The 22,601-nt window shown below is 37.3% G+C and overlaps 13 protein-coding genes across 13 annotated transcripts in view; 8 read left to right on the forward strand and 5 right to left on the reverse strand.

The window, feature by feature from the left end:
• The first annotated feature begins 2,504 nt into the window (after positions 1-2,504).
• Positions 2,505-3,730, forward strand: RHIMIDRAFT_289864 (uncharacterized protein). The gene is made up of 6 exons (XM_023613677.1): positions 2,505-2,584; positions 2,641-2,674; positions 2,733-2,784; positions 2,840-2,955; positions 3,012-3,239; positions 3,294-3,730. The coding sequence occupies exons 1-6, from the start codon at positions 2,547-2,549 to the stop codon at positions 3,411-3,413; spliced, it is 588 nt and encodes a 195-aa protein (XP_023469176.1). The 5' UTR covers positions 2,505-2,546; the 3' UTR covers positions 3,414-3,730.
• A 933-nt stretch (positions 3,731-4,663) lies between these two features.
• On the forward strand, positions 4,664-5,182 carry RHIMIDRAFT_272627 (uncharacterized protein). Its single transcript, XM_023612326.1, has one exon. It carries the CDS (start codon positions 4,773-4,775, stop codon positions 5,097-5,099), a length of 327 nt encoding a protein of 108 aa, XP_023469177.1. The 5' UTR covers positions 4,664-4,772; the 3' UTR covers positions 5,100-5,182.
• Positions 5,183-5,266: 84 nt separating this feature from the next.
• RHIMIDRAFT_272628 (uncharacterized protein) lies at positions 5,267-5,630 on the forward strand (the record flags this gene model as incomplete). The annotated part of the gene is made up of 1 exon (XM_023612327.1): positions 5,267-5,630. A coding segment is annotated over one exon (209 nt), but the record flags the coding sequence as incomplete, so codon positions are not given.
• RHIMIDRAFT_272629 (kinase-like protein) lies at positions 5,628-7,322 on the forward strand. Its single transcript, XM_023612328.1, has 3 exons — positions 5,628-5,959; positions 6,008-6,304; positions 6,374-7,322. The coding sequence occupies exons 1-3, from the start codon at positions 5,717-5,719 to the stop codon at positions 7,295-7,297; spliced, it is 1,464 nt and encodes a 487-aa protein (XP_023469179.1). The 5' UTR covers positions 5,628-5,716; the 3' UTR covers positions 7,298-7,322.
• Positions 7,323-8,282: 960 nt separating this feature from the next.
• On the reverse strand, positions 8,283-9,487 carry RHIMIDRAFT_272632 (uncharacterized protein). Its single transcript, XM_023612329.1, has one exon. It carries the CDS (start codon positions 9,438-9,440, stop codon positions 8,412-8,414), a length of 1,029 nt encoding a protein of 342 aa, XP_023469180.1. The 5' UTR covers positions 9,441-9,487; the 3' UTR covers positions 8,283-8,411.
• Positions 9,488-11,187: 1,700 nt separating this feature from the next.
• Positions 11,188-12,687, reverse strand: RHIMIDRAFT_234820 (protein serine/threonine phosphatase 2C; the record flags this gene model as incomplete). Its single annotated transcript, XM_023608234.1, has 7 exons — positions 11,188-11,292; positions 11,338-11,427; positions 11,479-11,535; positions 11,586-12,225; positions 12,281-12,307; positions 12,361-12,541; positions 12,591-12,687. 7 exons carry the CDS (start codon positions 12,685-12,687, stop codon positions 11,188-11,190), a joined length of 1,197 nt encoding a protein of 398 aa, XP_023469181.1.
• A 420-nt stretch (positions 12,688-13,107) lies between these two features.
• On the reverse strand, positions 13,108-13,551 carry RHIMIDRAFT_198940 (ribosomal protein L11; the record flags this gene model as incomplete). Its single annotated transcript, XM_023606333.1, has 1 exon — positions 13,108-13,551. One exon carries the CDS (start codon positions 13,549-13,551, stop codon positions 13,108-13,110), a length of 444 nt encoding a protein of 147 aa, XP_023469182.1.
• An 802-nt stretch (positions 13,552-14,353) lies between these two features.
• Positions 14,354-14,922, forward strand: RHIMIDRAFT_234822 (uncharacterized protein; the record flags this gene model as incomplete). Its single annotated transcript, XM_023608235.1, has 3 exons — positions 14,354-14,655; positions 14,716-14,790; positions 14,841-14,922. 3 exons carry the CDS (start codon positions 14,354-14,356, stop codon positions 14,920-14,922), a joined length of 459 nt encoding a protein of 152 aa, XP_023469183.1.
• A 94-nt stretch (positions 14,923-15,016) lies between these two features.
• RHIMIDRAFT_248639 (uncharacterized protein) lies at positions 15,017-16,182 on the forward strand (the record flags this gene model as incomplete). The annotated part of the gene is made up of 5 exons (XM_023610546.1): positions 15,017-15,202; positions 15,249-15,446; positions 15,492-15,818; positions 15,875-15,976; positions 16,024-16,182. The coding sequence occupies 5 exons, from the start codon at positions 15,017-15,019 to the stop codon at positions 16,180-16,182; spliced, it is 972 nt and encodes a 323-aa protein (XP_023469184.1).
• A 256-nt stretch (positions 16,183-16,438) lies between these two features.
• On the reverse strand, positions 16,439-18,255 carry RHIMIDRAFT_198626 (peptidase S10, serine carboxypeptidase; the record flags this gene model as incomplete). The annotated part of the gene is made up of 6 exons (XM_023606307.1): positions 16,439-17,313; positions 17,369-17,407; positions 17,477-17,582; positions 17,632-17,719; positions 17,770-17,918; positions 17,968-18,255. The coding sequence occupies 6 exons, from the start codon at positions 18,253-18,255 to the stop codon at positions 16,439-16,441; spliced, it is 1,545 nt and encodes a 514-aa protein (XP_023469185.1).
• Positions 18,256-19,162: 907 nt separating this feature from the next.
• RHIMIDRAFT_234825 (uncharacterized protein) lies at positions 19,163-19,591 on the forward strand (the record flags this gene model as incomplete). The annotated part of the gene is made up of 3 exons (XM_023608236.1): positions 19,163-19,330; positions 19,384-19,482; positions 19,532-19,591. The coding sequence occupies 3 exons, from the start codon at positions 19,163-19,165 to the stop codon at positions 19,589-19,591; spliced, it is 327 nt and encodes a 108-aa protein (XP_023469186.1).
• Positions 19,592-19,625: 34 nt separating this feature from the next.
• RHIMIDRAFT_234826 (riboflavin synthase domain-like protein) lies at positions 19,626-21,756 on the reverse strand (the record flags this gene model as incomplete). Its single annotated transcript, XM_023608237.1, has 8 exons — positions 19,626-20,044; positions 20,099-20,441; positions 20,496-20,938; positions 21,095-21,135; positions 21,192-21,290; positions 21,337-21,434; positions 21,489-21,566; positions 21,616-21,756. 8 exons carry the CDS (start codon positions 21,754-21,756, stop codon positions 19,626-19,628), a joined length of 1,662 nt encoding a protein of 553 aa, XP_023469187.1.
• A 112-nt stretch (positions 21,757-21,868) lies between these two features.
• The window catches only part of RHIMIDRAFT_248642 (FYVE-domain-containing protein), a gene marked incomplete at both ends in the record, with an annotated part of 2,116 nt that continues 1,383 nt past the window's right edge, over positions 21,869-22,601 (forward strand). Inside the window, 3 exons of the mRNA XM_023610547.1 lie at positions 21,869-21,973; positions 22,024-22,304; positions 22,350-22,593. Of these exons, the coding sequence (XP_023469188.1) occupies positions 21,869-21,973; positions 22,024-22,304; positions 22,350-22,593 (630 nt within the window). The remainder of the gene's footprint in view (positions 21,974-22,023; positions 22,305-22,349; positions 22,594-22,601) is intronic.

Consider the following 22,601-nt stretch of genomic DNA (forward strand, 5'->3'; position numbering starts at 1 on the left):
AACTAACATTGTCTGAATTTAAAGTACTGTAAATAAACATCAATACAGCCACTTGGTAGAATTTTTTATTGATATGAAGAGTTTATACTTGATCGCTACGATAACCAGAACCTCAACGTGTACAGAGGCTCATAAAGCAGTATATTCTAAAAGATCGCAACCATTTTGAGTTAGTCATACACTTTTTCTAGAGATAATGAAGTCTCCAAAGTCATTTTTACGCGTTTTAAATAGATTTCAAGTTTATTTACATTTATTTTTAATACAAGCGTACTCCTTTCAGTTCTTAAGACAATAATAGTCTTGATTAACAGGATCAACCACGGGAAGGTAAGAGTACATTTGATCCCAAAAAGAAGGTATACAGAGTATTAACGGTGTACATACCTTGTAAAAAAAGGGGGTGGATATATCAAGAATGAACTTATACATCTGAAAAGCCTAGAAAGCGCAAGTTGAACAGTCCCAAGCCAATAGATCTAGGAGAGCCTCTGCTCCAGGTAAGAGGATTACTGTCCTTATCAGCCGGATTGACAGACTGCCAACAGGTAGCTATCGATAGACCCAACCTCTTCTACCAGTCGTCTCGCAAGCTCAGAAGTTGGCTTTGACCCAGCAAACTATACAAAATAGCTTTTGGTTCGATACCGCCTAGTAACAGCATAAGCACCTATTCGAGTAGCCACACTTGGAGAGCATTTCTCTGTTCACAGATAAAGGGCAAAGCGGTTAATCACATAACAGGACCTGGTCCCAACCAATGTAGCCGGCCCAGAATCTGCAAGTCACTTGAATCACCAACATGACCGTACTAGGATTACAGCGTGAACAGAGAGCGTGTTCAGTCCTCAAAGGATGAACGGAGTCAAAACACAAAGCATCGTTACAGGGAGAAAAAAAGCAAGGAGTATCTGTAAAGAAAAGAAAAAGAAAAAGGAAAAAAAAGAGGTAGGTCAGAAATACTCTAAAGCGTTGACAGTCGGTTATTCAAATGATAACATTTTATTGCTAATACTCCTTAATAGCCTGTCTTTGTTGATGCACATGCGGCTTTCAACAAAAGGCCTTGGTCAGCTGATAGAGGCCAACTACCTTTAGTGTGTTTGAAAGGACACTTGTAAGGACATAAAATGAAATGGAATTATAAAAATAGAAACGCACTTATTTGCTTTGAGACACTGAACAAACTTATATTAGTGAAATATTGCTCATAGCACTATTAACAGTGTATTATAAGATGAGCCAGAAAGAGTTACTTTCATAGACTACATTGCTGAAAACAGCAACAGAAATAGCACATGGGGCACTATAGGAGCAAATGTCAAAGAAAATCAAGCAAGAAACCAGCACAAAGAACGATCCGTATCGTCAGTTCCTTCTTCTCAAATAAAACTGTAGCAACAGTTGGAAGAGATGTTGTACTTGAAATGTACAGTAAGATTGAAGCCAAATACAAAAAAGCTCTTTCAACAGAAAAGAATGTTGGCGATTACATGGAGCATTTGGAAAAAATGTCGGCGTTCGAGCATTCAGCATATTCTTTTAGAAAGATAAGCTCAATGTTATTGCATAGCTCCATTCATTTATTACTTGTAAATCCGCTTGGACAATTTCATTTAGTCAAATATATTACGCACTTTTATTATTTGAGTAAATCAGTGCTGGCTTTGTGAGTTCTTGGTATGAGGAATCATTAGTGGGCATATAGGTAAAGCGATGCACGTAAGCTATCAGACCTTTACCAAAGTGAAAGGCAAAAGATGAAATGAACACTCACCCATCCTGCTTTCTGTTGATTCATATCGTTGTTTTTTCTGCCTCAGTTTCTATAAAAAGGTCTAAAAGGCATATCTATTTTGCACTTCTGAAGATAAAAACGCGACACAAAAGTACCTTTACCATCTCTTCGGAACTTGGAGGAACTGGAACAAGTATGACTTCCAATTACATAATCTGAAGCACTGGCTCAAGAGCCGAACATCAATCGAAAAAACGAAAGAGAGTGATTTATCCAAGTTAACAGACGTTTCTTCTAGAGAAATTATTATCTGTAATACTTCATTGTTCCTGGACAATAGTTTTGGTAGTTCTAATAACTTCTCGCTTGCATCTGGCTCTTCCCGATGGCATCATTCTGAACCAACAATCCGTAGAGACCTTTTTGAACTCTTTCACCTTCCATAGGGTCAAATTTCAGAACCTCATCCACAATGTTGATATAATACATGTGCTCATCTGGTATATCATAACTAGGCATTTTATAGTAACCAGGTGGCAGAACAAAAAAACACAAGAGAAGCAACCCAAAAATAGAAATTTACTTTTTTATCAGCCCAAGCTATTTCCTTGGCTCTTCTAAATTTATCATCGTCATGGTAACACACATGGGCTTTACTATTAAAAAAAGAAGCAAAAGAAGACAGTGTGAGGCTTTGCTAGCATAGATCTAAGCATATATACAAACATATAAATATGAAGCTATTGTTCTTTATTTTTCGGTTTTTAGCTTTTTACTATTTCCTTTTGATTTTCTATTTACAACAAATATGGGTCAATACAAATGCTGCTGTTGCGTCCCCGTTCGGTAATTCAGAATAAACAACCATTAACAGACAAAAAGTATTAATACAGAATGATTAGAGCTGGTGTCTTGATGATTGCTTTAATATCAGCAGTAATGTTTAAACTAGATATAAAAACAGTAACCGCCTTTTAACAATGTTCAATCTTAGGCTTTCTATATTGCTGTAACTGTAGGCTTATGCTTGGATATTCCGAGATTGAGTGAGTCTTAAAGCTTGTGTTTAATTCTTTTTACTAAGTAGTTTCCTGAATATAGATGAGGATGATGGCGCATATGTCACACCTGCTATGAGAGGAGTTCACTATACTTCAATTGCCTTCTCTGTTATATTTGCCTTTTGTTCTCTATTTGGTGTTATCGGAAGCATTACAGTAAGTACATATTTGTATGTGGCTGTTTCAGTGGCTGATGCGTAAACTAAATTTAGCAACATCGTAAAATGGTCGCCACATTTAAACTAGCTTACTGGACATCAGCCCTTATTGCGGCCATTCTGTCTATTGCTGTTATTGTTGTTCTCGCAGTTCAGCGAACTGAAGTCATTGGCAGATGTGGAGCTCTTAATCCAGATGAATCAATCGGCTCTTGTCCAGAATTTTACAGAAACTTTATGATTGCTCTCTGTGTTCTTATTGTCTTTGTCAACTTTATTCAGGTAAGGCAATGAATGTACGTTTATGGCTGAATCTTTGTTCAAATTCTTTCATAGTTTTACTTTGCCGCTGCCATCAGTTCGTATGCGACACGTCTGCGTAGAACTAACATGCATGAAAAGCTCAGGAACTTGGAAGATTTCCCTGAGCCGCCTAGTAAAACCGAATTTTTCTAGGTTACAAGAAAGCCAAGAAATGTACACTCTGTTCGTCAATCATTTGCTAGATTCTACTTTCCTTATACCATATTCTTATAAACGCAGAATCCAACTGCTGTATCACTTTTTATCTTCGTGGAATCCCCACTTTTTGTATTATTTTTTTATTAAATAGTTGTATCTATTAAAGAACTGTAGTTGTGAAAATATGTAACTTTTTTTTTTCTAAGCCTGATGAGCGCTGTAGGCCGCGTTGACGTTATGTACAATCAGCAAATACTAAAATAACAAGGGCTTTTCCTTATTTTAATCCTACCAGGCAGTGTTCTCAGCCCAGCTATTCTTGTTGATCACAATACTAAAGAAGCTCGGTTTATCATGTATTAATGACTCTAAGCTCACTCAATTTGTTCTACAATTAAAGCATAGATCCATCACTTTCTACAAGGTTTAAAAACCTTTAGGCATGTGATTCTAAATGGTCCTTCAATAGATTTCTGCGATGTAGAATTCCTTGATTGAAGTCCTTATTTCATTTTGAAGTCAATTGGGTGAATGCGTGTACGTTAAAACGACTACAGTCATGTCCTCCTTTTTATATAAGTGTGCTTCATTATCCTGGGAAAAAAAATTCACTGACGAGTTCTAATTGCTCATTACCTCAAGAAATTCCGCGCGCTATGGTACGCGTACTTGCAATTTGTGTTCCGTTACGTAAATGTGTTAAATATCAGAAAGGGAAAAAAAATAGGATTAAAGAAATAATGCTATATCAACGGATTAATGGTTCACAAAGGCACGGGAACATTTAATAACAAACATTTGGTTCCTTTTTTTATGCAGATCCTATTGACAATTGTAAACTAGGTTGGTAATAAGCAAGAATAATACAGATCTGCAGTACAATGCCAAGTTTACACATGTAGATATTAATAGTAAATGATAATGAAATGAAATGATCCAATCAAGCATATTAAGGAGAAGCGAGGCCCAATGAATCAATTGGACGTCTGAAAGAAATATAGGGGAGGTCAATGCTATTAGGATACCAAGATAAAGAATTACTTTTTCATTCTCTCGTAATCATTTCCATAAAGCAACGTCCATAAGGCTTTTTTCGGATAATACAAGTCGTACGAACAGCAGGCGTGATTGCATTGTGTCTTGTATCACTCTTACTCCTACTTTTTTTGCACCTGCATAAACAACACTATAAACAAACGAGTCCTTGAAGACAAAATGATGTATTATTCCTCTTTTTTTTCTTTTTCATTTTTTAATATAACTTTTCATACAAAGAAAAGCCGTTAGTTTTTATCTTTAATTTTTTATCGTACATCTTTATCTTTCCTTAACGTCTTCTCTCTTTCTTGTACAATGAACAGTCATCAAACCATAAACAATGTTAACAACGAACAAGAAGATTGTTATGGTTACATCAGTCAAGAAGAACGAGGATGCTACTTTAATTATGATAATTGTATGATGGAAGCTATTACAGAAGCAGACTATCAAGATCAGCTTTATGTAGAAGACGAACAAGACGAATATGAAGATGATCCCTTACTCGACTTAATAATGGGTGTTCAAAGCTATTTGGCAGAACAGGCCAAGATATTGAACAGCACAGTCACTGACTCTCCGCTTTATAGCCTCCAATACAAGATGTATACCTATATAAGACAAAGAGTGTATGACCTTTAGCTTTAAAAAGAAAATCAATGTACAAACTGTGTAAATTGTAAAAATAAAGCAACACTTGTTTTTTTTTCCTTCTCCTTTCCAGAACGATGTCCTCCTTGAATATAAAATAGCAATTATAGTTAAAGGAGTTGTTTCTTTCTTTTAATTCTTCTTTTTTTTTTTTGATTAAATGATTCCGTCCAAAAACAAAGCAAGGCGTCAAATATACACCAGTAAAGACAATGCCGAAAACGCATTAGAAGAGCGTAAAGACGAATCTTTACTGAATTTGGCTATGGGTGTTCAAAGTTATCTAAGTGAACGTGCCCATGCTGACTCTCCACTTCACAGTCTAGAATGTAAACTGTATGCCTACACAAGACAGGCAATGAAATAATAAAATTCATTCCCTTTCTACTGGGAAAATTTTCTCTTTAGAATTACCCTTGAAACCAATCAAAGCTTATTTGTATCACCTGAAAATACACAACAAGTCTTGTGTGACGATTTCTATCTCCATTTTATATTGTATTTAGCCTCTTTTTTCCCGTCTTTTCTTTTTCCCTTTTCTTCTTCTTTTCATAAAAGGGAAGAAGAAAGAAAGGCTTTCTTAACATCTTTCTAAAAGAGTATCAATGATGGACGAAAGTGAAATTGACCGCATTTATTCACAACAGCTACACGATGAGTTACAGAGTCAAACAAAGACGGCTGTAACACAGTTGATTGAACTTTATCCAGAGATATTCGGTTTGGACAGATTGATTGCCCCAAAGAATCAATACATCCAACAGCAGACATTGAATGAGGCTATAGCTCAGACAGTTAGAGATACATGCCTTGCTTATATCGAAAGCGGTGTTGATTTTGATCATGCACTTGTAAGAAAAAAAAAAACATGATAAATACAAATATTAATCACCTTACAGGATTGGGTACTCGTTTGGAGACAACAACTGTCGTTTAAGTCACTGAGTGAAAAATACGGACAAGAGCAGGTCATTGCATCTATTGGACATCCTCGAGCGCGTAAAGCGGTTCAACATATCTACCAAGAGGGCCTTGACAAGTATATGCAGTGGTTCCCATGGTCATGGTTTTCGAGAATGCAATTCATCGGTGCTGGAGGATTCTCAGCTGTCTATTCTGTCACAATGACACCTGCATACGATTTCCAGCCTGTTAAGATGGCATTAAAAATTGTGGATGACAAGATATTGAACGAGGCAAGTTGAATGATTTATATGGTAATCGTGTATGCAAATAACCACTCGTCTTCTTATTCATCTTGATAGATCTCTGTTCAGTCCAGAGCTTTCTTGCCTTTACTCTTTCAAGGCTTAACTGTATGTGAAACAACTGGGGATTTAATGATGGTCATGAAATTCAGCAACGATGGTAATCTCGAAGATCACATGGCACAGCTACCCTTGGGAGACCTCGACCTCAAGACAATCACAGGTACTATCTTACGTCTTGCAGCCAATTTGGCTGATTTGCATAAAGTGGGTATATGCCATCGTAACGTGCATCCGCGCAATATTGTATGCACAGATTCAGACTATTTTTTGGTCGACTATCGATTTGCCACGCCTGCACGGGAATCCTCCTCGGTCACGGCTATTACAAAGGCTGTCTACGGACGACTTCCCTACGTAGCCCCAGAGGTTCGTCAGGGGGTATATACAGAGAAATCAGACATTTACAGTCTAGGCGTGATTATCTGGCAGTTGGTAAGCAAAGTCATCTTTCCTTCGTCCGATGTCTTGCTAGACGGCAACCATAAGAATGGAGCACCAGAAGATCATGTTTATCGTGTTGAACCTGTACCAGGATTGCCAGAGTGGTATCAGAGACTGTATGTCGCTTGTATGGAGCCACGGCCAGAGAACCGACCAAATGCAAATGATATATGTACAGCACTACAACCCATTCATGACGCACTCGAATTTTCTGTACCCTTGGATCGTCGAGTGACAGGATACATTGTGGCTCGAAGAGCTGAAGTTGCGGATCATTTACGAACTTATGCCAAGGTGAAAGGAACCATTTCGGATTCGACAACACGTCTATATACCCTTTCGAGCTTGCCTTCAACACAGTCGTTTATCTTGCTGCCGTTTGAAAGTCAGCCTTTCAACACGGTGTGGAATTCTAATAGTTGCGTCCTTGATACCTTCTCTCTCTCTGCATATATTGACACGTCGTCTTCTTCATAAGGCTTTCTTTTTTTTTTTTTTTTTTCTGTCAGAAATATATAGAAATGTATAATAAAGTTGTATATTGTCCCAATTCTAAAAAACATGCACACAGACACTAATTTATAAGCTAAAACTTGGATGTATATTATTATAGCGCTAGGTTTACTTCTTTTAACATAGAAGACAATAAAAAGGCTGAATTTAATAAAGATCATCAAATAGCAGGTTATTGTAATCTCATGTATGAAGAACGTTTTATTTTACAAGGGGCCCTAGATTAGCTAACAAGATAAGCAGAGAATGGTATCATGAGAGCCCATCCAATTTGGTTAATCAAACATTAAGCACATAAATAAGTTACACTGGCAGCCATAATTCATGCAGAATATAACTGAGTCTTCCAATTCTAATACATTCCCTCCTTATACACAAATCACTGCCATAAAACGATACTTGGACGTTATAACCAAACGCGACTTACAGCCGAAAGGTTTTTATATGGAAGTAAACTGAAAAGAGCAACAAGTATGCTTAATGAAAAATACATTATAAACAAAGCGAATAGATATAAAATCAATAAAAAGGTAACGCGACTGAAAGATAGTATTTTGAAATGCATAGTTATGTATGGAAATGCCAAAGCTAGATGTTTGGGTAAACAGGAGGAATGAAGGAAATGTGAGTTTTGCTAAAAAAGGACAAAAGAGTTTGGGGGAGCAATTGATAATAAACTTCAACAGCCTAATATATGTATATATATATATATATATATATAGAAAAACGACTGAACCGGAAGAAAAGCTGTTGGTACCTCGGCGCGAGTAATGGATGCATTCAAGTAAGGCTCATTTAAAGAGGGTGCTTTACTTGAATCCGCCAGAGAAACTGATTCCGATATTCAAAACACATGGGCAATGAATGCATCAAGCAGAATAAATAAAGAAGCATGCAAATTGAGCTTCATGGTTACTAGAGAACTTTTAGAAGCAATAAACATAACCAAGCTCCCTTTTATGTCCCTCTATTTTGCATCAAACAGTTGTAATCTTTCAACTTTAATTAGGTTATTGAATATGATAAACCATGCTAATTTATTTTCGGATATATATGTGTGTATAATTGCTACAATTTATTAAGATGAGAGTGGATTGACGGTATTTTCCCAAAATGACTGCATTTGTTTAAGCTTCTTTGATGATTCCATATCTAAATCATCCAAGCCCCACAGTATCTCTTCAACCCTTCGAGAAGCTTCACCTTTCTCTAATATGACAGGATCTTCGTCATCTTTTTCTTCTATGAATTTGTTTATCCTTCGCATATCTTTTCTAACTTCATGTACTGTTTTTGCAATCGATCGAAGTCTAGAATTCAACTCTTGCACTTGACGTTTATTAACATACATGAGTTCTTTTAATTCTTCCAATGATTCTGTTGCAGTACTTGTTTCGATCGTAAGATTTCTTAAAGATGGTATAGGGTTCTCGTAGGAATAGCTTGGGTCATTTAAAGTAGATTTGATGGTAGATAAAATGCCATCTAGTTCCTTTATTGTGTCTGCTGACATCCAGGGTGTTTCTTTTCTAAGTGCACTATCTAAGCTACGAAGATAACTTGTCTGTCTTTCTCTGTCTCTCGCTTTACGGTCGATAAGATTAATGACAGATTGAATAACAAATTCAAAAGGTGGAGCAAAAGTCACGAGACCTTGAAGTGTTTCATCAAGGGACAGGGTCTTGGACAATCGTTTATGAACCGTCTTGGTTTCCCAGACAGCTGTATTTAAATCTTCAAGTTGTCTCTTTAGTACATCAAATGGATCATCATCTTCTGGATCGTTCAAGGATGACCATGAGGAAGAGAAAGAGGATCTTCTGCTTCTAATACCTGTAGAGGCTGACCACTGAAGAGGTGATAGTAGTGGACTGGTTACGTCACAGGATAACGAACGTCGGTCCATTGCCATAGAAGCTAACTTTGAAGGTGGGTCTATTGTTGTCTGTACTGGCTCATGGTGGTCATTCGTAGCAGACTGAAGTTCGGCAGCTAAAGAGGAGCCTAAAGGTACTTCATTCAAGTAACCTTTACCGAGAAGTTCGTCTTCTAAAGTTTGTCCTCCATGGAAGGCATCATCTTCATATAGAGATGGTTCTGTCATCATCTTGTTAATGAAAAAAGAAAAAGAGAAAAAGAAAGACTGACTCAGAGGGAGGAGGGGGGGAGTTTAGGGGAAGACTATTTGATGGTTACATTGTACTATTCATTTAAAGGTCAGCTATGGGCTTAAAACCATGACCTTTATGCTCTTAACCAATAAGGTTAAATTTTTTTTAATATATAATATTGATGAGTTTTCGTACCAAAAAGTAAATTAATCTTTTGCATATTGAACCTCAAATGTTTGGAAAGCCATTGATCTCCCTGCTTAATGTATTAAGATTCTATATTTGTAAAAAAATAAGCTTTGGCTTGTTTATCTGAAGAACAAAACATAAAAAGAACATTAATACTTTGCCCCAGCTACGGCTTCGTATTGAGCCTTCATGCTTCGGACCAAACATGCCGCTACTCCAGGACTTATCTTCTTCTACTCTTTTCTCAGCACAATAATCAACTCTTTAGTATCTTTTATCTTATGTCTTCTTTGATTTAGAGCTTGAAGACCTTGGCTTAGAAGAAATAAAGCAAACTTATCAACCTATGTTTCTAGATCCTGGGAGAAAGTGTGTTTACTGCCGCAATTGGTTTAGATACAACCAGCCATCAGATAAGAAGTTGCTCAACAGCAGATTATTACCATATTACCGGGTCAACCCAGTACCTTAAAATATTAGAAAAGCTTAAGATTAAAAAGGGCATAAAAGGAATTGAAACTAATATCCCTTCTCCTAAGACATAATACGCCGCCTATCTCGTCTACATTAACTTCATTCTTATTCATGTTGATATCTTTCTGGCGATCGTTAAAAAGAGAGAAAGCAGCTGGGGATCTCATCGCAGTTACAATTGATGAATACAAGACATCAAAAGCTTGCAATGCTTGTAGTAACGATCCCCTTACAAGTATGTCCGAGTTGAATGGCCATTAGTGTCCTGGTCTGCAATACCTGCAAGATACCATGGAAACGAGACGTGGACGCTTGTAAAAGATGCTGTCCATTTCTCTTTCGGTTTAGGATGGAAGAGGCCGGACTTCCAACTATAGATGCTGTTGAGATGGCTGTAATACGTTAGCTTTATCAATCCAAGCAGCGGATGTGCCGGCTGTTTGCATTTTTGGGTGCTATAACCACAGCCAATCGATGGTTTTCTTCTTTTTTTTTTGAGCTCATGAATGATTCAAATAGCTTAGCATTCCTTTAACCAACCAGCAAAACGGAAAACGTTTTTTAATCCATCACAAAAATCGCAACGATGTGGGAAAGTAAATGTTAAACATCGGAACAGCGACATATAGACGGGCGTCTGTCAAATGCACAGAGATAGCATGAGTACACAGCTCTTTTATCTGCAGAAGTTAGACTAGTGCTACGAACACTGTCTCTACCCATTACCTATGATGTTGCCCAAGAAGAAATAAAAATAAATTTTATTCTAATTTTATGTTGCCAGTGCGATCAACAAAGACTACCTAGTTTACGTGTAATTATTTAGCCTATTTTCTGGTGCATGTAGTGTTGGCCTCGTAAATTTTATATGCCTTGTAGATCTTCATTCCTGATACTACCATACATCATCTTATAAGCTGAGTGAAACACACCAAGAAAAACTCGAGAGAAACAAAACAACAACACAATAAAAAGCTTTACTAATGTGAAAGTTGAAGTATCTTTTGTATATATAGAGATAAGATATGCACCAAGGCACAAATTATAATACATGAAAGTATATAATCTTTTTATTGAAATCTACCAGGTCTGTCTTCTACTCATAGTTGAGCTTTCTAAACGATACACTCTTAAATCACTTGTATGATCATGCATTCGTTTTCCCCAGTCTTTGAGCCGAACAACCTAGGAGAACTCAGTAAATATGAAATGGTGTAAGCTATTACTTACCATAGCAGTGATATTGTCTTCACTATGTAGTTCATCTGCAGTGTCCACTACCTTTCGAGCTGCTCTTGCTGGTTCATTGTGTTGCTTGACCTAATATGGTCTGAGTCTTGCTTGTGTTTTTTATTATATGAGTCACCTTACAATATCAACCACTTCTTGATCCGATAATACTGAAGTAATGCCATCTGTCACCAGGACCTACAGCACATGTATAAGCAAAAAAAAAGGAAGCCTAAAAAATACTTTACCATAAATGCTGCCGGATTCTTCTGTCGTATTCGGTATCTAACAATATCGGGCTCAGCGGAAACGCCATACTTTTTCAGTTTCGCATCTCCAAACGCCCGGCTTGTAGCCAACATACCCATAATTCGCTCATCTCCCCAAGAATCTGTCGTCACAAACCCTGCATACTTTCTCAGTCGTTCTATTTCTGCGGGATTCCCCGGATGATGGTCGCCTGTTGTCAAAGGAACGACCTCACCTGAACTAGAATCACACAGTAATATCCTCGTATCGCCTACATGACCTATGACAATATCATACTCCTCGCTTTCCCAAAATGCCTTTTTGTCTCTGGGCTCTATAACCGCGATACTTCCCGTTGATCCTTCATGATCTTCATGAGAATCATCAAACTCACCACGCAGCTGCTTCAAGCACTGCATATCTGCTTCTAAGAACGCCAGTGTCAATCGCTGCTCTAGGGTCAGATCATGGATATCTACTCCTTCTTTGGGTCGACCGTCGTTATCTACAAGTGTCTCTAGTACTTTAGGAATCGGGAATCTGCGAAAATAGCCTCGATAGGCGCGCAAGAATGTCAAGACTTTGGCAAAGTCGTCAAGTGTAACAGATTCAATACGGTCATGTAATCTATGTGCTAACCTAACCATGTAAACTGGTTCAAAGATATTGATATTACTTGAAAATTCTAAATTACCATTCTGAAACAACTGGTCCTCCATGCCTATTGTCAAGTGTTATTTGAGTTCTTCCTTCCTCAGTTTCTTTTACTTTTACCCGTCGAATATTCCAAAATAGGCTCTGTCTGCTTCTTTTGTCATGTGCAGTAATTGTGGGGTATTCGCTAATTCTAAAGAAACAGCACTGTAATTATCTTCATTTGCTGATCTTGTGCCTCTTGATGTGTATATGCCAAGTAGTTTATTAGGTGTGCTTAAGTTTATTCTTAATAGGCTGTCTAATATGTAGTCAGAAAGGAAGTGTGTATATTCTATAGCAACTGTTACCATTCAAGCCTTTTGTTAAATAATAGTTTTTATAGCCAAGTTTTATTGTTGTAGAAAAATGCCGGATATATTGACTGAATGGCCTTGGGAATGGCATTAGAATGTTGAAAAAGAGAAAGAGAGAGAGAACAGAGACAGCGGAAAACTAAAAAGCCACAGAGACAAAAGTGCGTGTATGTCTTGTGTGTGCCTGTCAAATTGAAATATAAAGTTCTCTCTTTTATAAACAATGACCGTAACTCTCTATGATAGCAGTTGTGTATAAGCATAAGCTAGAAAAATAAAATCACCGCGTTCCCTGTGATGAAATGTTGTTCTCTATGTGTGTGCCTCGAAATATATTACACACAAATGGTCATGTATACAATAATCAGGCCCTTCCTCCCTTCCTTCTTTCTCTTTCCCCACAAAGAAAGTTATGAAAACGAGTGCATGATGAAATATACAATAAAAAAAAAAGAACTGTATTATACAATTTTAAAGGCTATTTTTTGTGTACTTTTGATATAAAATAAAACTAATGAACAACTTGAATTCCAACGCTCTTTGCTACTCCAATTATACTGCTTGCGATACTTTGCAATGACAAATGCTTCATATTTTCGTCTGTTTGCTTAATTTTAGCAATTTCATAAATATGTTTCAAAGTAACTTTTCCAACTGTTTCTGTGCCTGGTGTATGTGCTCCCTTTGTAATACCTGCTGCTTTCTTTAATAAATATGTCGTAGGTGGTGTTTTGACAACAAAGTTGAATGTACGATCAGGTTTGATGGTGATCACAGTAGGTAATGGTGTATCGGTCACAATGTGCTTGGTTCTGTCATTAAATTGCTTACAAAAATCTATTGATTTCACACCACGGGCACCAAGTGCTGGACCAACAGGAGGGGTGGGTGCAGCCTTGCCAGCACCGATGAGTAATTTGACAAAAACTTCAGCTGCCTGTTGCTTCTTGGACATGTATTTATATGGCAGAAAAAAACCACAAAAAAAAAGGCAACCCTTGCACCTTTAGAAGTGGCTTACAACTTCAATATCAGACACGGGTGTACTTTTAACTCAGCTGGGGACAACCTTTGGAGGGGTCAGGAACAACGATAGGATTTTATTTTCAAAAACAACAACAAAAAGAGCTGATGTCAATGATTCTAAAGTAATCAGGATATGCATTGAATGATACACACCAAAAATACCTTCCATTGACATAAATATAGTTAATATTTCGGCCAACGTTACTTTTTTAAGAATTCAAAAGAAAGAACAGAAACAAGAAGCTAATGCTTGTCATTCAAATTTGCAATCTTTAGATGAATTTGGGCTTTTTCATATTTAAGATCATCTTTTTATTTGAACATGTTTACACCAAGATGCTATCTACATCATCACATCTTTTCCAGCTCAATGAAAAGAATCTACAATCATTACTCTTTACTGCTAAAGTCTTTGAGTGACTCTTTAAGCCAACACATGAATAAAGTCTGCTGACTACAAGATGTACGACCGTCACATCCAGCGAGATATTCACTTTCTGATAAATACAAAGAATAACTATCGTCCATGTGCATGTTGCGTTTTTCATAAGTCATACTACGCTGTTTACAACTGTCATATATATACTCTAATAATACATAACCTTGTCGTATGAGATTAGTTTATGCATTCTTCAAGAAAGGGGACTCATTAACTATAAAGAGGGAGAGAGAGAGTCATGTCTGGATTTGAATAAAGGAAATAGCGCGCAGGTCAAACACTTTTTCTTTCCATGAATTCTTCCCTTGATATTCCTCAATTTGTCATAATTCATGACCAAACACTGAATGCATACAAACATCCTGTAATTCATTATGTATTTGAACAAGAAGAGTTCCCAGAAGTTCCGAAGGATAAACTGATTGTTGTTGAACTTGATTCAACAGCGACTCAATTAACAAGCGTCGATAGTTACAGTCCTGACTTTCAAGTGACTGACTGTATACTCGAACAGAGCAGACTCAGCAGTCAGTTTGAAAAAGAAGAATCAAACCTATTCAACTTGACGATCGAAGGAGTATCTGTTCCAGTAGTGTAAGTTGTAAAGTTGATAAAAAAAAAAAAAGTATTATTTCTAATTGTATATATTGTTAGTCACCAGACACCTTCCTCACAACCGATTCATAGCATAGACAGTCTAAAAGAGACCATATTTCAATTTAAGGATAGGTAAATAGCCGCATAGTCATTTATGAGTCTTGTTGATATGTTTTATATAGAAATGAAATGGTTAAAAAAGTCTTTAAACAACCAGTCTCTGAACAGCAACAAGATAATTCTATGAATATCTCTTTACATTAGCTGCATACACACACACACGCATTTATCTCATAAATAAAAACTCAGTTTCAAAGCTGCATTACAAACTCTTTCTCTCTTTCTCTGTTTTATAATTATGTCTCAAGATTCCAAAGAATGGATCAAGTCTCGTATGAATACATTAAAAAAGCAAGCTGGTTTTGCTTTTAATGAAGATGTTTTCATTTCTGTCTTATTATGCTTGGTATCCGGAAGAGATAAACATCTCATATTAACAGCTCCTCCAGGACGACTAAAGGAAGTGACTCAGTTAGCCTCACAAGTAATAAAAAGTATACTTATAATAACAGACAAACTAAGATGTATAGATCTGTAGGTGCTTGTTTGGCCTGACAACAGCACAATTACAATGTCATGAGGCACAGACACAAAATGAATTAGTTGACATTTTGTTTAGTTCAAAAGATGAAAACAATGATTCGTTTTATAAACCTTCATCCTTTCAAAAGGCGAGCCGAACTTTTCATACAACCGATTTTAATTCAAGTCGAAATACAACACCAAAGGTAAATAGACAAGTAAATGAAGAAGCCTAAAGTAATTCAAAACAGTTAGAAGACGAACTCTTTCATACGACACCTATCAGTCCAGTCGATTTTACCTTGAAACGAACTAAGCAATCGCTCTATACCTCCTTGAAAACTGGACGTCGACAAGAAAATGAAGAAAAGAGACCAGCAGCGACCAAGATTGTTCAGGCACTGCTTGTGGAAGATTTAGATAAGGCAGATGAGTCGATTCAGGCCGTCCTGTTAGAACTGATGATCAATAAGGAACTTCGTTTATCCAACATTCGATACAATGTGCCAAAGCCCTTCTTTTTGATTATCGCTGTACTCCCTCATGACTTCAATCGACGGTCTATTAGTGCTCAATTGGTACCATGACATATGATCCTTTATTACTTCCCTTCTCTTATACCTCCTTTTTAAAGATTGATAGGTTCTTTATTAGCTATCAGTTTGAGGAAGAGATGTTCCAGACTCTATCATTATCTAGGCCATTTACAAGACGACAGGCATTAATGAGACAGGATGTAAAGTGGTAGAGAGTTACATTCATGCTGCTGACATATGAATATAGGAAATCAAAGTTTTGTCAGACAAGGCTAAAAAGGTCCATGTTCACATCGATATCTCTCGTTATGTGCGTGATATTGTCGTGGGTATACGAACTCATCCAAGAGTAAAGGGAGGCATCACGGCAAGAAGCAGCCAAGATCTTGTTACTGTTATCAAGTAAGAACAAAAGAAGATTTTTTTAGTTACTTTACTTATCAACAACAATTAGGTCACTAGCTGCACTTTTTGAAAGAAACTTTCTTACACCTGATCTAGTCACGATCGCAACCGAGAAAGTGTTTAGCCATCGCTTACGGATGTTGGCTATTAATGAAAGAGATGATCAAATGGAAAGAGAAGAAATGGACAGTAGCATAGCTTTTGATATTATAGCAGAAATACTTCATGCTGTTAATGTGCCAGTTTAATAAATGTGTTTATTTCAATTCACCACGGACCCATTGTTGTAACATGTCAAGACCGCTTTCAGGTTGGTCATAAGGAACCATGTGACCAGCACCAAAGACACGCAAGAAAGCGAATCGACCATCCTCCGTTCTACGAAGTTCACCAGCTTGTTTTCCAAGGATATCAGAATGCCATTCGGTATCATTAGCAGCCTGGAATTCGCTTCGGCCAGACCAGGGCAGCTCGAGCGTCCAAGCTTTGTTGCCCATCCAGTTACAGATGAAATCAGCGTCACCAGCATAGATCAAGACACGAATATCGTCTTCCAAAAGAGGAGGTACTTCATTGACATAAGGACGCATCCAATCGCCAGCCATTTGGAATCTAAAGTTGATTTGCATGTTGCAGGATTCATATTCTCTTGAGACATCGACACCTACTGCCTTCTTCACTTCAGGAATGTTCAAGTACTTTTGGACACTTTCAAGAATTTCGTAGCACAAGTTGCCTCCTTTGCACTTCTCACGTACGTCATAGGGATTCATACCAGTCATTTGGTATGGTTGAATCTGATCCTTATTACATTTCATGGCTGCAGGCAAGCAGGCAAAGACGTTTTCGTTATCGTAGCAGTTTTGAATCAATCGCTCACATGCAGGGAATTGAGCTTCCATTGATCGGCAGGTTGATTGGTCCAAAACGGGACCATATGAGTTCTCACAGGCCATCTTGGCATAGTATTTGTATTGAATTAAAGGGTCAGTCAAGCCATTACCAATCAACAAACTCTTCAAGTTGATGGGTGATAGCGTTTCTTTGTTTGCAAATAGTTCAAATGACTTGAAGTTGCCCTTGTTGTTGCGGTTAATTTCACCACCGATTGCAGGAATATAGTGGCCAGCATCTATATATAGCTTAGAGTGAGAAAAAAATATAATAAAAAAAAGAGTTATAATTACATGATTCACCAGAGACGTGGAAGTCAAGGTGAGCGTATTCTAGATGATGAAGTTAGCATTGTTATCTTTTTTTTTTTTTTCTCTCTCTTTGCGTTCAAAAAAACTTACGTGGGAATTGCTTAAAAAAGAGTTGAAGAAAAGCATAAACATCCTTGGCAGCGGCATTTGTATTGGATGCACCTCGACTGCCATAAGAGTAACCAACATTTAAGGGCTATGGTAGTGTTACATAAATGATGCATGAAAACTTTTTTTTTCCTTACTTGATCCAAAAAGATGACGTTTGCCTTTTCATTCCAAGAATATTTGTTAAGAATCGTATCAGTACCTTCCAAATTGACGGTACATGGACTAGATATAAACAGTTAGCGCCATATGAGTAAAAGAATAAACAAATTTACCCAAGTTCCATAAAGAGACCCGTCAATGAAGAACAACCAGGACCACCATTCAACCAGAGAACGAGTGGATCTTCTTTTGGCTTATCTCTTGATTCAAAGAACCAAAAGAAAAAGTGTTTGTCGTCATCGACGTCCAAATAACCAGAGATCTAAATCAAGATCAGTTATGCATGCTTTTTTTTTATATATATATTTTACTTGTTTGACGTCAGGGTCACAGAGAGAAGGTTGCTTGTATCTTAGAGAATAACTTGAGAAAGCAGGATGAGTAAAGACACGGAAATCATCCGAGGCATCAGTCTTGGGATGGAAGATATCCTTGACTCTGTCTGAAGTTGCTTGAAATACGTGCTGGGCATCGCCCCAGACGTGTTCACCAAAGTCAATAATTGATTTTTTATCAAGTGGACTTGGCTCAGCAAAAGTACAGGTCAACAGACAAGAGGCGATAATAGCCGTCTTGGCAAGTGAGAGTAAGCTTGGCATAATTTTTTTCCTTTTTTTCAAAAAAAAAAGAGAGAAAAACAAAAATGATAAGAGGGTGCAACTTTATAGGTCTTGTGAGCCCTTCTGTTTGTTTGTATCTCCGTTCCTCCGGTATAAAAAATAACAAGATATAATAACCATTTTAAATATATGTGTGTAATAAAGAATGTATTAAAGTGCTTGTAGCCATTATGTACGTGTTTTCCCTTTAATGCCTTTTTTTTTTCATGTTATATATTTGTAACGATGCAATATGTGTACAACTATTGAAAACAAACCAAAAAAGGAAATAAAAGATAAAAGCAGGACAGAGCTATCGAGAATAGTGGGATTGGACAAAAGCTAATAGAATAGTTTACATAAAAAAAAGAAAGAGAGAGAATCCTATTATAATAAAATCTTTATAGAAAGAATTCTGTTGCTGTGAAAAAGTACTCAGTTACGTCTAAAAGCATTTATTTCAAAACATGGATCCTGAATGAATAATTGATACGATTAAACAACTATTTTTTTTAAAGAGAATAAAGAGACCACTATGAGCGCATTGAAACTATATAATCTCGCCCCGCTTGGGTCAGATCAGAAGGTACATAGGATCTAAAAGCCCTTTTGAGATCAAAGGGGAAAAAGGAAGAAAAGCATACAGAGCAAGGATTAGGTCGCAAGAAGTTAAGAGGAGAGAAAAGATGGTGGAAGCCATTGAAGGAGCTTTCGCCCTAAGTCAGGCGGTAGAGGAGAGAGAGATACACCATTTTCAGAGAGAGATGTCGCGTTGATTTGTCACCTTTTCGTATAAATTGTATTATAAAAACTGCAAAAATGCGACTTACTTTCTGAAAAGACTGTGCTTACATGTATAAGCGGAGTGTGCATTTCTCTCTCTTTTTTTCTCATTTTCTGTAATCCAATGACACAGACAGTAATTGCATATAAAGACATTAAAGATCCCTTAAAGACACTTGTCGACCCTTCATCAAAAAAGAATACTGCCGATATTCTTTGTCCAAAAGAAAGTTGTAAATGCGTCATTTTAAAAAGAAATACAGCCACTCTAGTAGAAAGAGACGCTTCGAAAGTAAATAATACACACATAGCTCTCTTTTTCTTATAAATAATTCTATAATATAGCTTCAGTTACCTGCTTCTGCTTTACCCGATAATAACATAGATCAAATAGAAGAAAATGCTCAGTTTTGGCTTGTTGGCAACATGATGGATTTTGAAAACGTTGGATTTTCAAAAACAGTCGATACGACAAAGTACCTCTCCTGTGCAGACTGTGACTTGGGGCCCCTTGGATACCACGACACAGCAAAGGAACCCAAAGAATATGTGATTAGCATCCAGAGAGCAAGATATAGACTTTATTGTTAAGACCAGCATTCTTCTTGATACTGTCCTCTCTTTACCAATAAACTAAAGTAAGCTTCACTCTCTTGCGCACTTAGACCGCCCTCTTTCATAAAGATCTGCTTGAAGGCGTAAGCCACTTGATCAGGCATCTTGCCTGTAGAGCCAGAAATGACCACTTTAGCTCCTTGTTGGTTGATAAGGTCCCACAAGAAACTCGATTGTTCCAAGATACGGTCCTGGACGTACACTTTTCCACGCTGGTCTCGAGAGAATGCGGTATAGAGCACGAGCTGTCCTTTGTCCTGATACGTGTTCCATTGATCTTGGTAATAAAAGTCTTTATCGTGGTATCGACAACCAAAGAACAGCACGTTCTGCTTGGTTCCAATCGCAACTCTTTCTTCTATAAACGATCGCATGGGAGCAACACCCGTACCTTTTATGCATGATGTGTGAGTATTTGTACCATTGTTTCTCTACGCAGCCTTACCTGGACCAATCGCAATCAATGGTGTATCCGCAGGAGGTAAACTCATTGTTCCCTTCATGATGACCACTCCCGGGATGATGTCACCAGGCGCCAATGTCGCTAACCATTTTGTCATGACACCCCTTCGTATTCTTTTCAAATTTGTCTTGTACTTTACAATCGCCACACACAATTCCATCCGTCCAGGGTGCATCCTTACGCTAGAAGCAATCGAAAATGACCTTGGCTTTAATTGTGGAAAGACATCAAGGATATAGTCCAATGGAATCTCTAAAGGCTGAAAGTCAAACAGGACTTCAGTGATCGTACGTCTTGGACGTAGCGAATAATTCCACATGTCCTCCTATAAATCAACATTTTAATGAAGCTCCTTTTTACTCTATTTTCTTATTCTTACCTGACCCTCGGGAGAACTAAACTCTCGTAATCTTTCCTTCAAGTTTTCGTCTTTTGTGAAATAAGCCAGCATTTCAAAAAACGATCGTCTAGGTACACCAAAGATATCAAGGTGATGGATAAATAAATCTCTAAATTTTAGTTGTTCGGGCCAAGACAAGACAGCTTCTTCGTTGGGAGTGATGCGGATCATTTGATCAGCGTACTCTGACCAACCCATCAAGCCTAAAAACATGTCGACTTCTTCACGCAGGTTTTGCGGCATGATCACGGCAATGTCTCCAGGCTGATATGCGAGTTGGTCGGATGCAAGTTCGATATGTCGAACGTCTTGAAAGTGATCGGGTGCTGTGATCCTTGTGTTTTGAATCACTTTCATGTCAATCCCTTGTTGTTGTTGTTGTTGTTGTCTTACTGGTATTGTTGCATCAGATGATAAAAGCTCTATACGAAAAGTTGGTGGCAATGTACAAAGTAGTTAAGGATGTATAGGGGAGATAGTTTAAAAAGGTGATTAAGCATATATATATATATAAAAAGGATATAATACATCTTCAGATAATATAGGTTTGCTTGTAGGATATTTGTCCATGACAATACTCCAGAATTGTACAGTCCAAGGTATGAATGCACCATCTATGCTGTTTATAAATTATCAGTTATATTCTCTCTCTTTTCCTTGCTCTTTTCAATATACCCTAAATAATGTTGATCATCACAATCACATCTTTCGAGTAGCATATTTGCACCTAACTGTAGCAGTCTCTTGTATAGCTTTTTAGAAGGGTAATTAAAACTGACACTTCATTAGATAATGTCATGTCGCATTCTATCTTTCTTACTTTCTATAAGATGAATCGCCTAATCCAACTACTGCACAGTCTATGTCACTCAAGATATCATTTGGTAGATTTTTGCGTAGTAAGAACCTCCAAAAGCTCTAATAGTCCCAAAAGGCTTAATCCTCATACAAGCTATATTATCTCGGGTTTACCTTCATATTAGCAGGTTCGTCTCCTTGCCCTGCTGTCGAACAAATAAAGACAACGAGCTTTTCTTCTACTAGTTGACTCTACATATATTATTAGTCTACATATAAAGAAAAAGATGTGTATATATACTCTATCATAGTCATCCATCGCATACACTCTTGTCTTGAAATGACGACGTTTTGCTTGTCTTGCCAAGTTTTCTGCAAGGTCTTGAGAAGATCCCGTTTCGGATCCATATAAAATAACAATCGACCGACTTTCGTTCTCCATTAATAGCAAAGAAACAAAAAAGAAAAGAAAAAAGTATTATTTATTCTCAGCATCGCATTGTTTCTCTTTATTTTTCTTTCTTTCTTTCTTTCTTTTTCTTTAATTATTAAAGATGACAACAGGTCATCAATATAATTACCAAGACTATGTACCGACTGAAGGCGTATTTTGCCCTATATGTCAAGCCCCTTGTGTTTCCTTACAGGACTTGAATAATGTATATGCGAATAACTGCATCATTGATATATTTATTTACACACATGATAGCATTTAGATAGAGAACACAGCGAAGAGGACTCCAAAGGCGCCTTGTTGAGTTGGCTACGAAATGCACAAAAGAAGGTATCAACCTCCCTGACGACCAAGAGTGTGCCCAAGCAGTGGGTTGACTTGAGCAGTAACCCAAGCTTTTTTGTGTCAGACCAACAACAAAGCGAATATGTTACACAAGACCATTGGCAACGTGAAACAGGCAACGATAAGTGCCAGATGCCAGAGTGTACCAAGATTGTAGGAAAATCTGGAGCAGGGAAACAGCATTGCAGAAAGTAAGAATGACTGTATAAATATAATGTATTAACAAAGACTTTTAGATGTGGCAAGTTGTTTTGTGCGTTTCATACGCAATATGAAATTAGACTCAATAGACAAGCACAGCATGACCCAGAGAATGGTGTTTGGTGTAAGGTGTGTATGGGCTGCTATGTGAGTCGAAAAGGATATATGGATCATGGGGGAGTGACACGTGATAAGACAAGTATTTTATTGAGCAAGAGGGTCAAGATTATTGATAAGGTTCATTTGGAAAGCAATCGATTAGAGAAACGCTTGGAAAAGGTAAAAAA

This window comes from Rhizopus microsporus (genome assembly GCF_002708625.1).
Source record: "Rhizopus microsporus ATCC 52813 unplaced genomic scaffold scaffold_3, whole genome shotgun sequence".
NCBI classification, from domain to species: domain Eukaryota; kingdom Fungi; phylum Mucoromycota; class Mucoromycetes; order Mucorales; family Rhizopodaceae; genus Rhizopus; species Rhizopus microsporus.

What these genes read in the sequence shown, in the direction of transcription:
- RHIMIDRAFT_272632 (XM_023612329.1), bottom strand. Translation starts at nt 9,440, where the DNA reads ATGATGACAGAACCATCTCTATATGAAGATGATGCCTTCCATGGAGGA.
- RHIMIDRAFT_272629 (XM_023612328.1), top strand. Translation starts at nt 5,717, where the DNA reads ATGGACGAAAGTGAAATTGACCGCATTTATTCACAACAGCTACACGAT. An exon ending in TTGATTTTGATCATGCACTT is followed by an intron (nt 5,960 to 6,007) that starts GTAAGAAAAAAA and finishes ATCACCTTACAG; the next exon opens with GATTGGGTACTCGTTTGGAG. An exon ending in ATGACAAGATATTGAACGAG is followed by an intron (nt 6,305 to 6,373) that starts GCAAGTTGAATG and finishes TCATCTTGATAG; the next exon opens with ATCTCTGTTCAGTCCAGAGC.
- RHIMIDRAFT_272627 (XM_023612326.1), top strand. Translation starts at nt 4,773, where the DNA reads ATGAACAGTCATCAAACCATAAACAATGTTAACAACGAACAAGAAGAT.
- RHIMIDRAFT_289864 (XM_023613677.1), top strand. Translation starts at nt 2,547, where the DNA reads ATGGGTCAATACAAATGCTGCTGTTGCGTCCCCGTTCG. An exon ending in TGCTGTTGCGTCCCCGTTCG is followed by an intron (nt 2,585 to 2,640) that starts GTAATTCAGAAT and finishes CAGAATGATTAG; the next exon opens with AGCTGGTGTCTTGATGATTG. An exon ending in CTTGGATATTCCGAGATTGA is followed by an intron (nt 2,785 to 2,839) that starts GTGAGTCTTAAA and finishes TCCTGAATATAG; the next exon opens with ATGAGGATGATGGCGCATAT.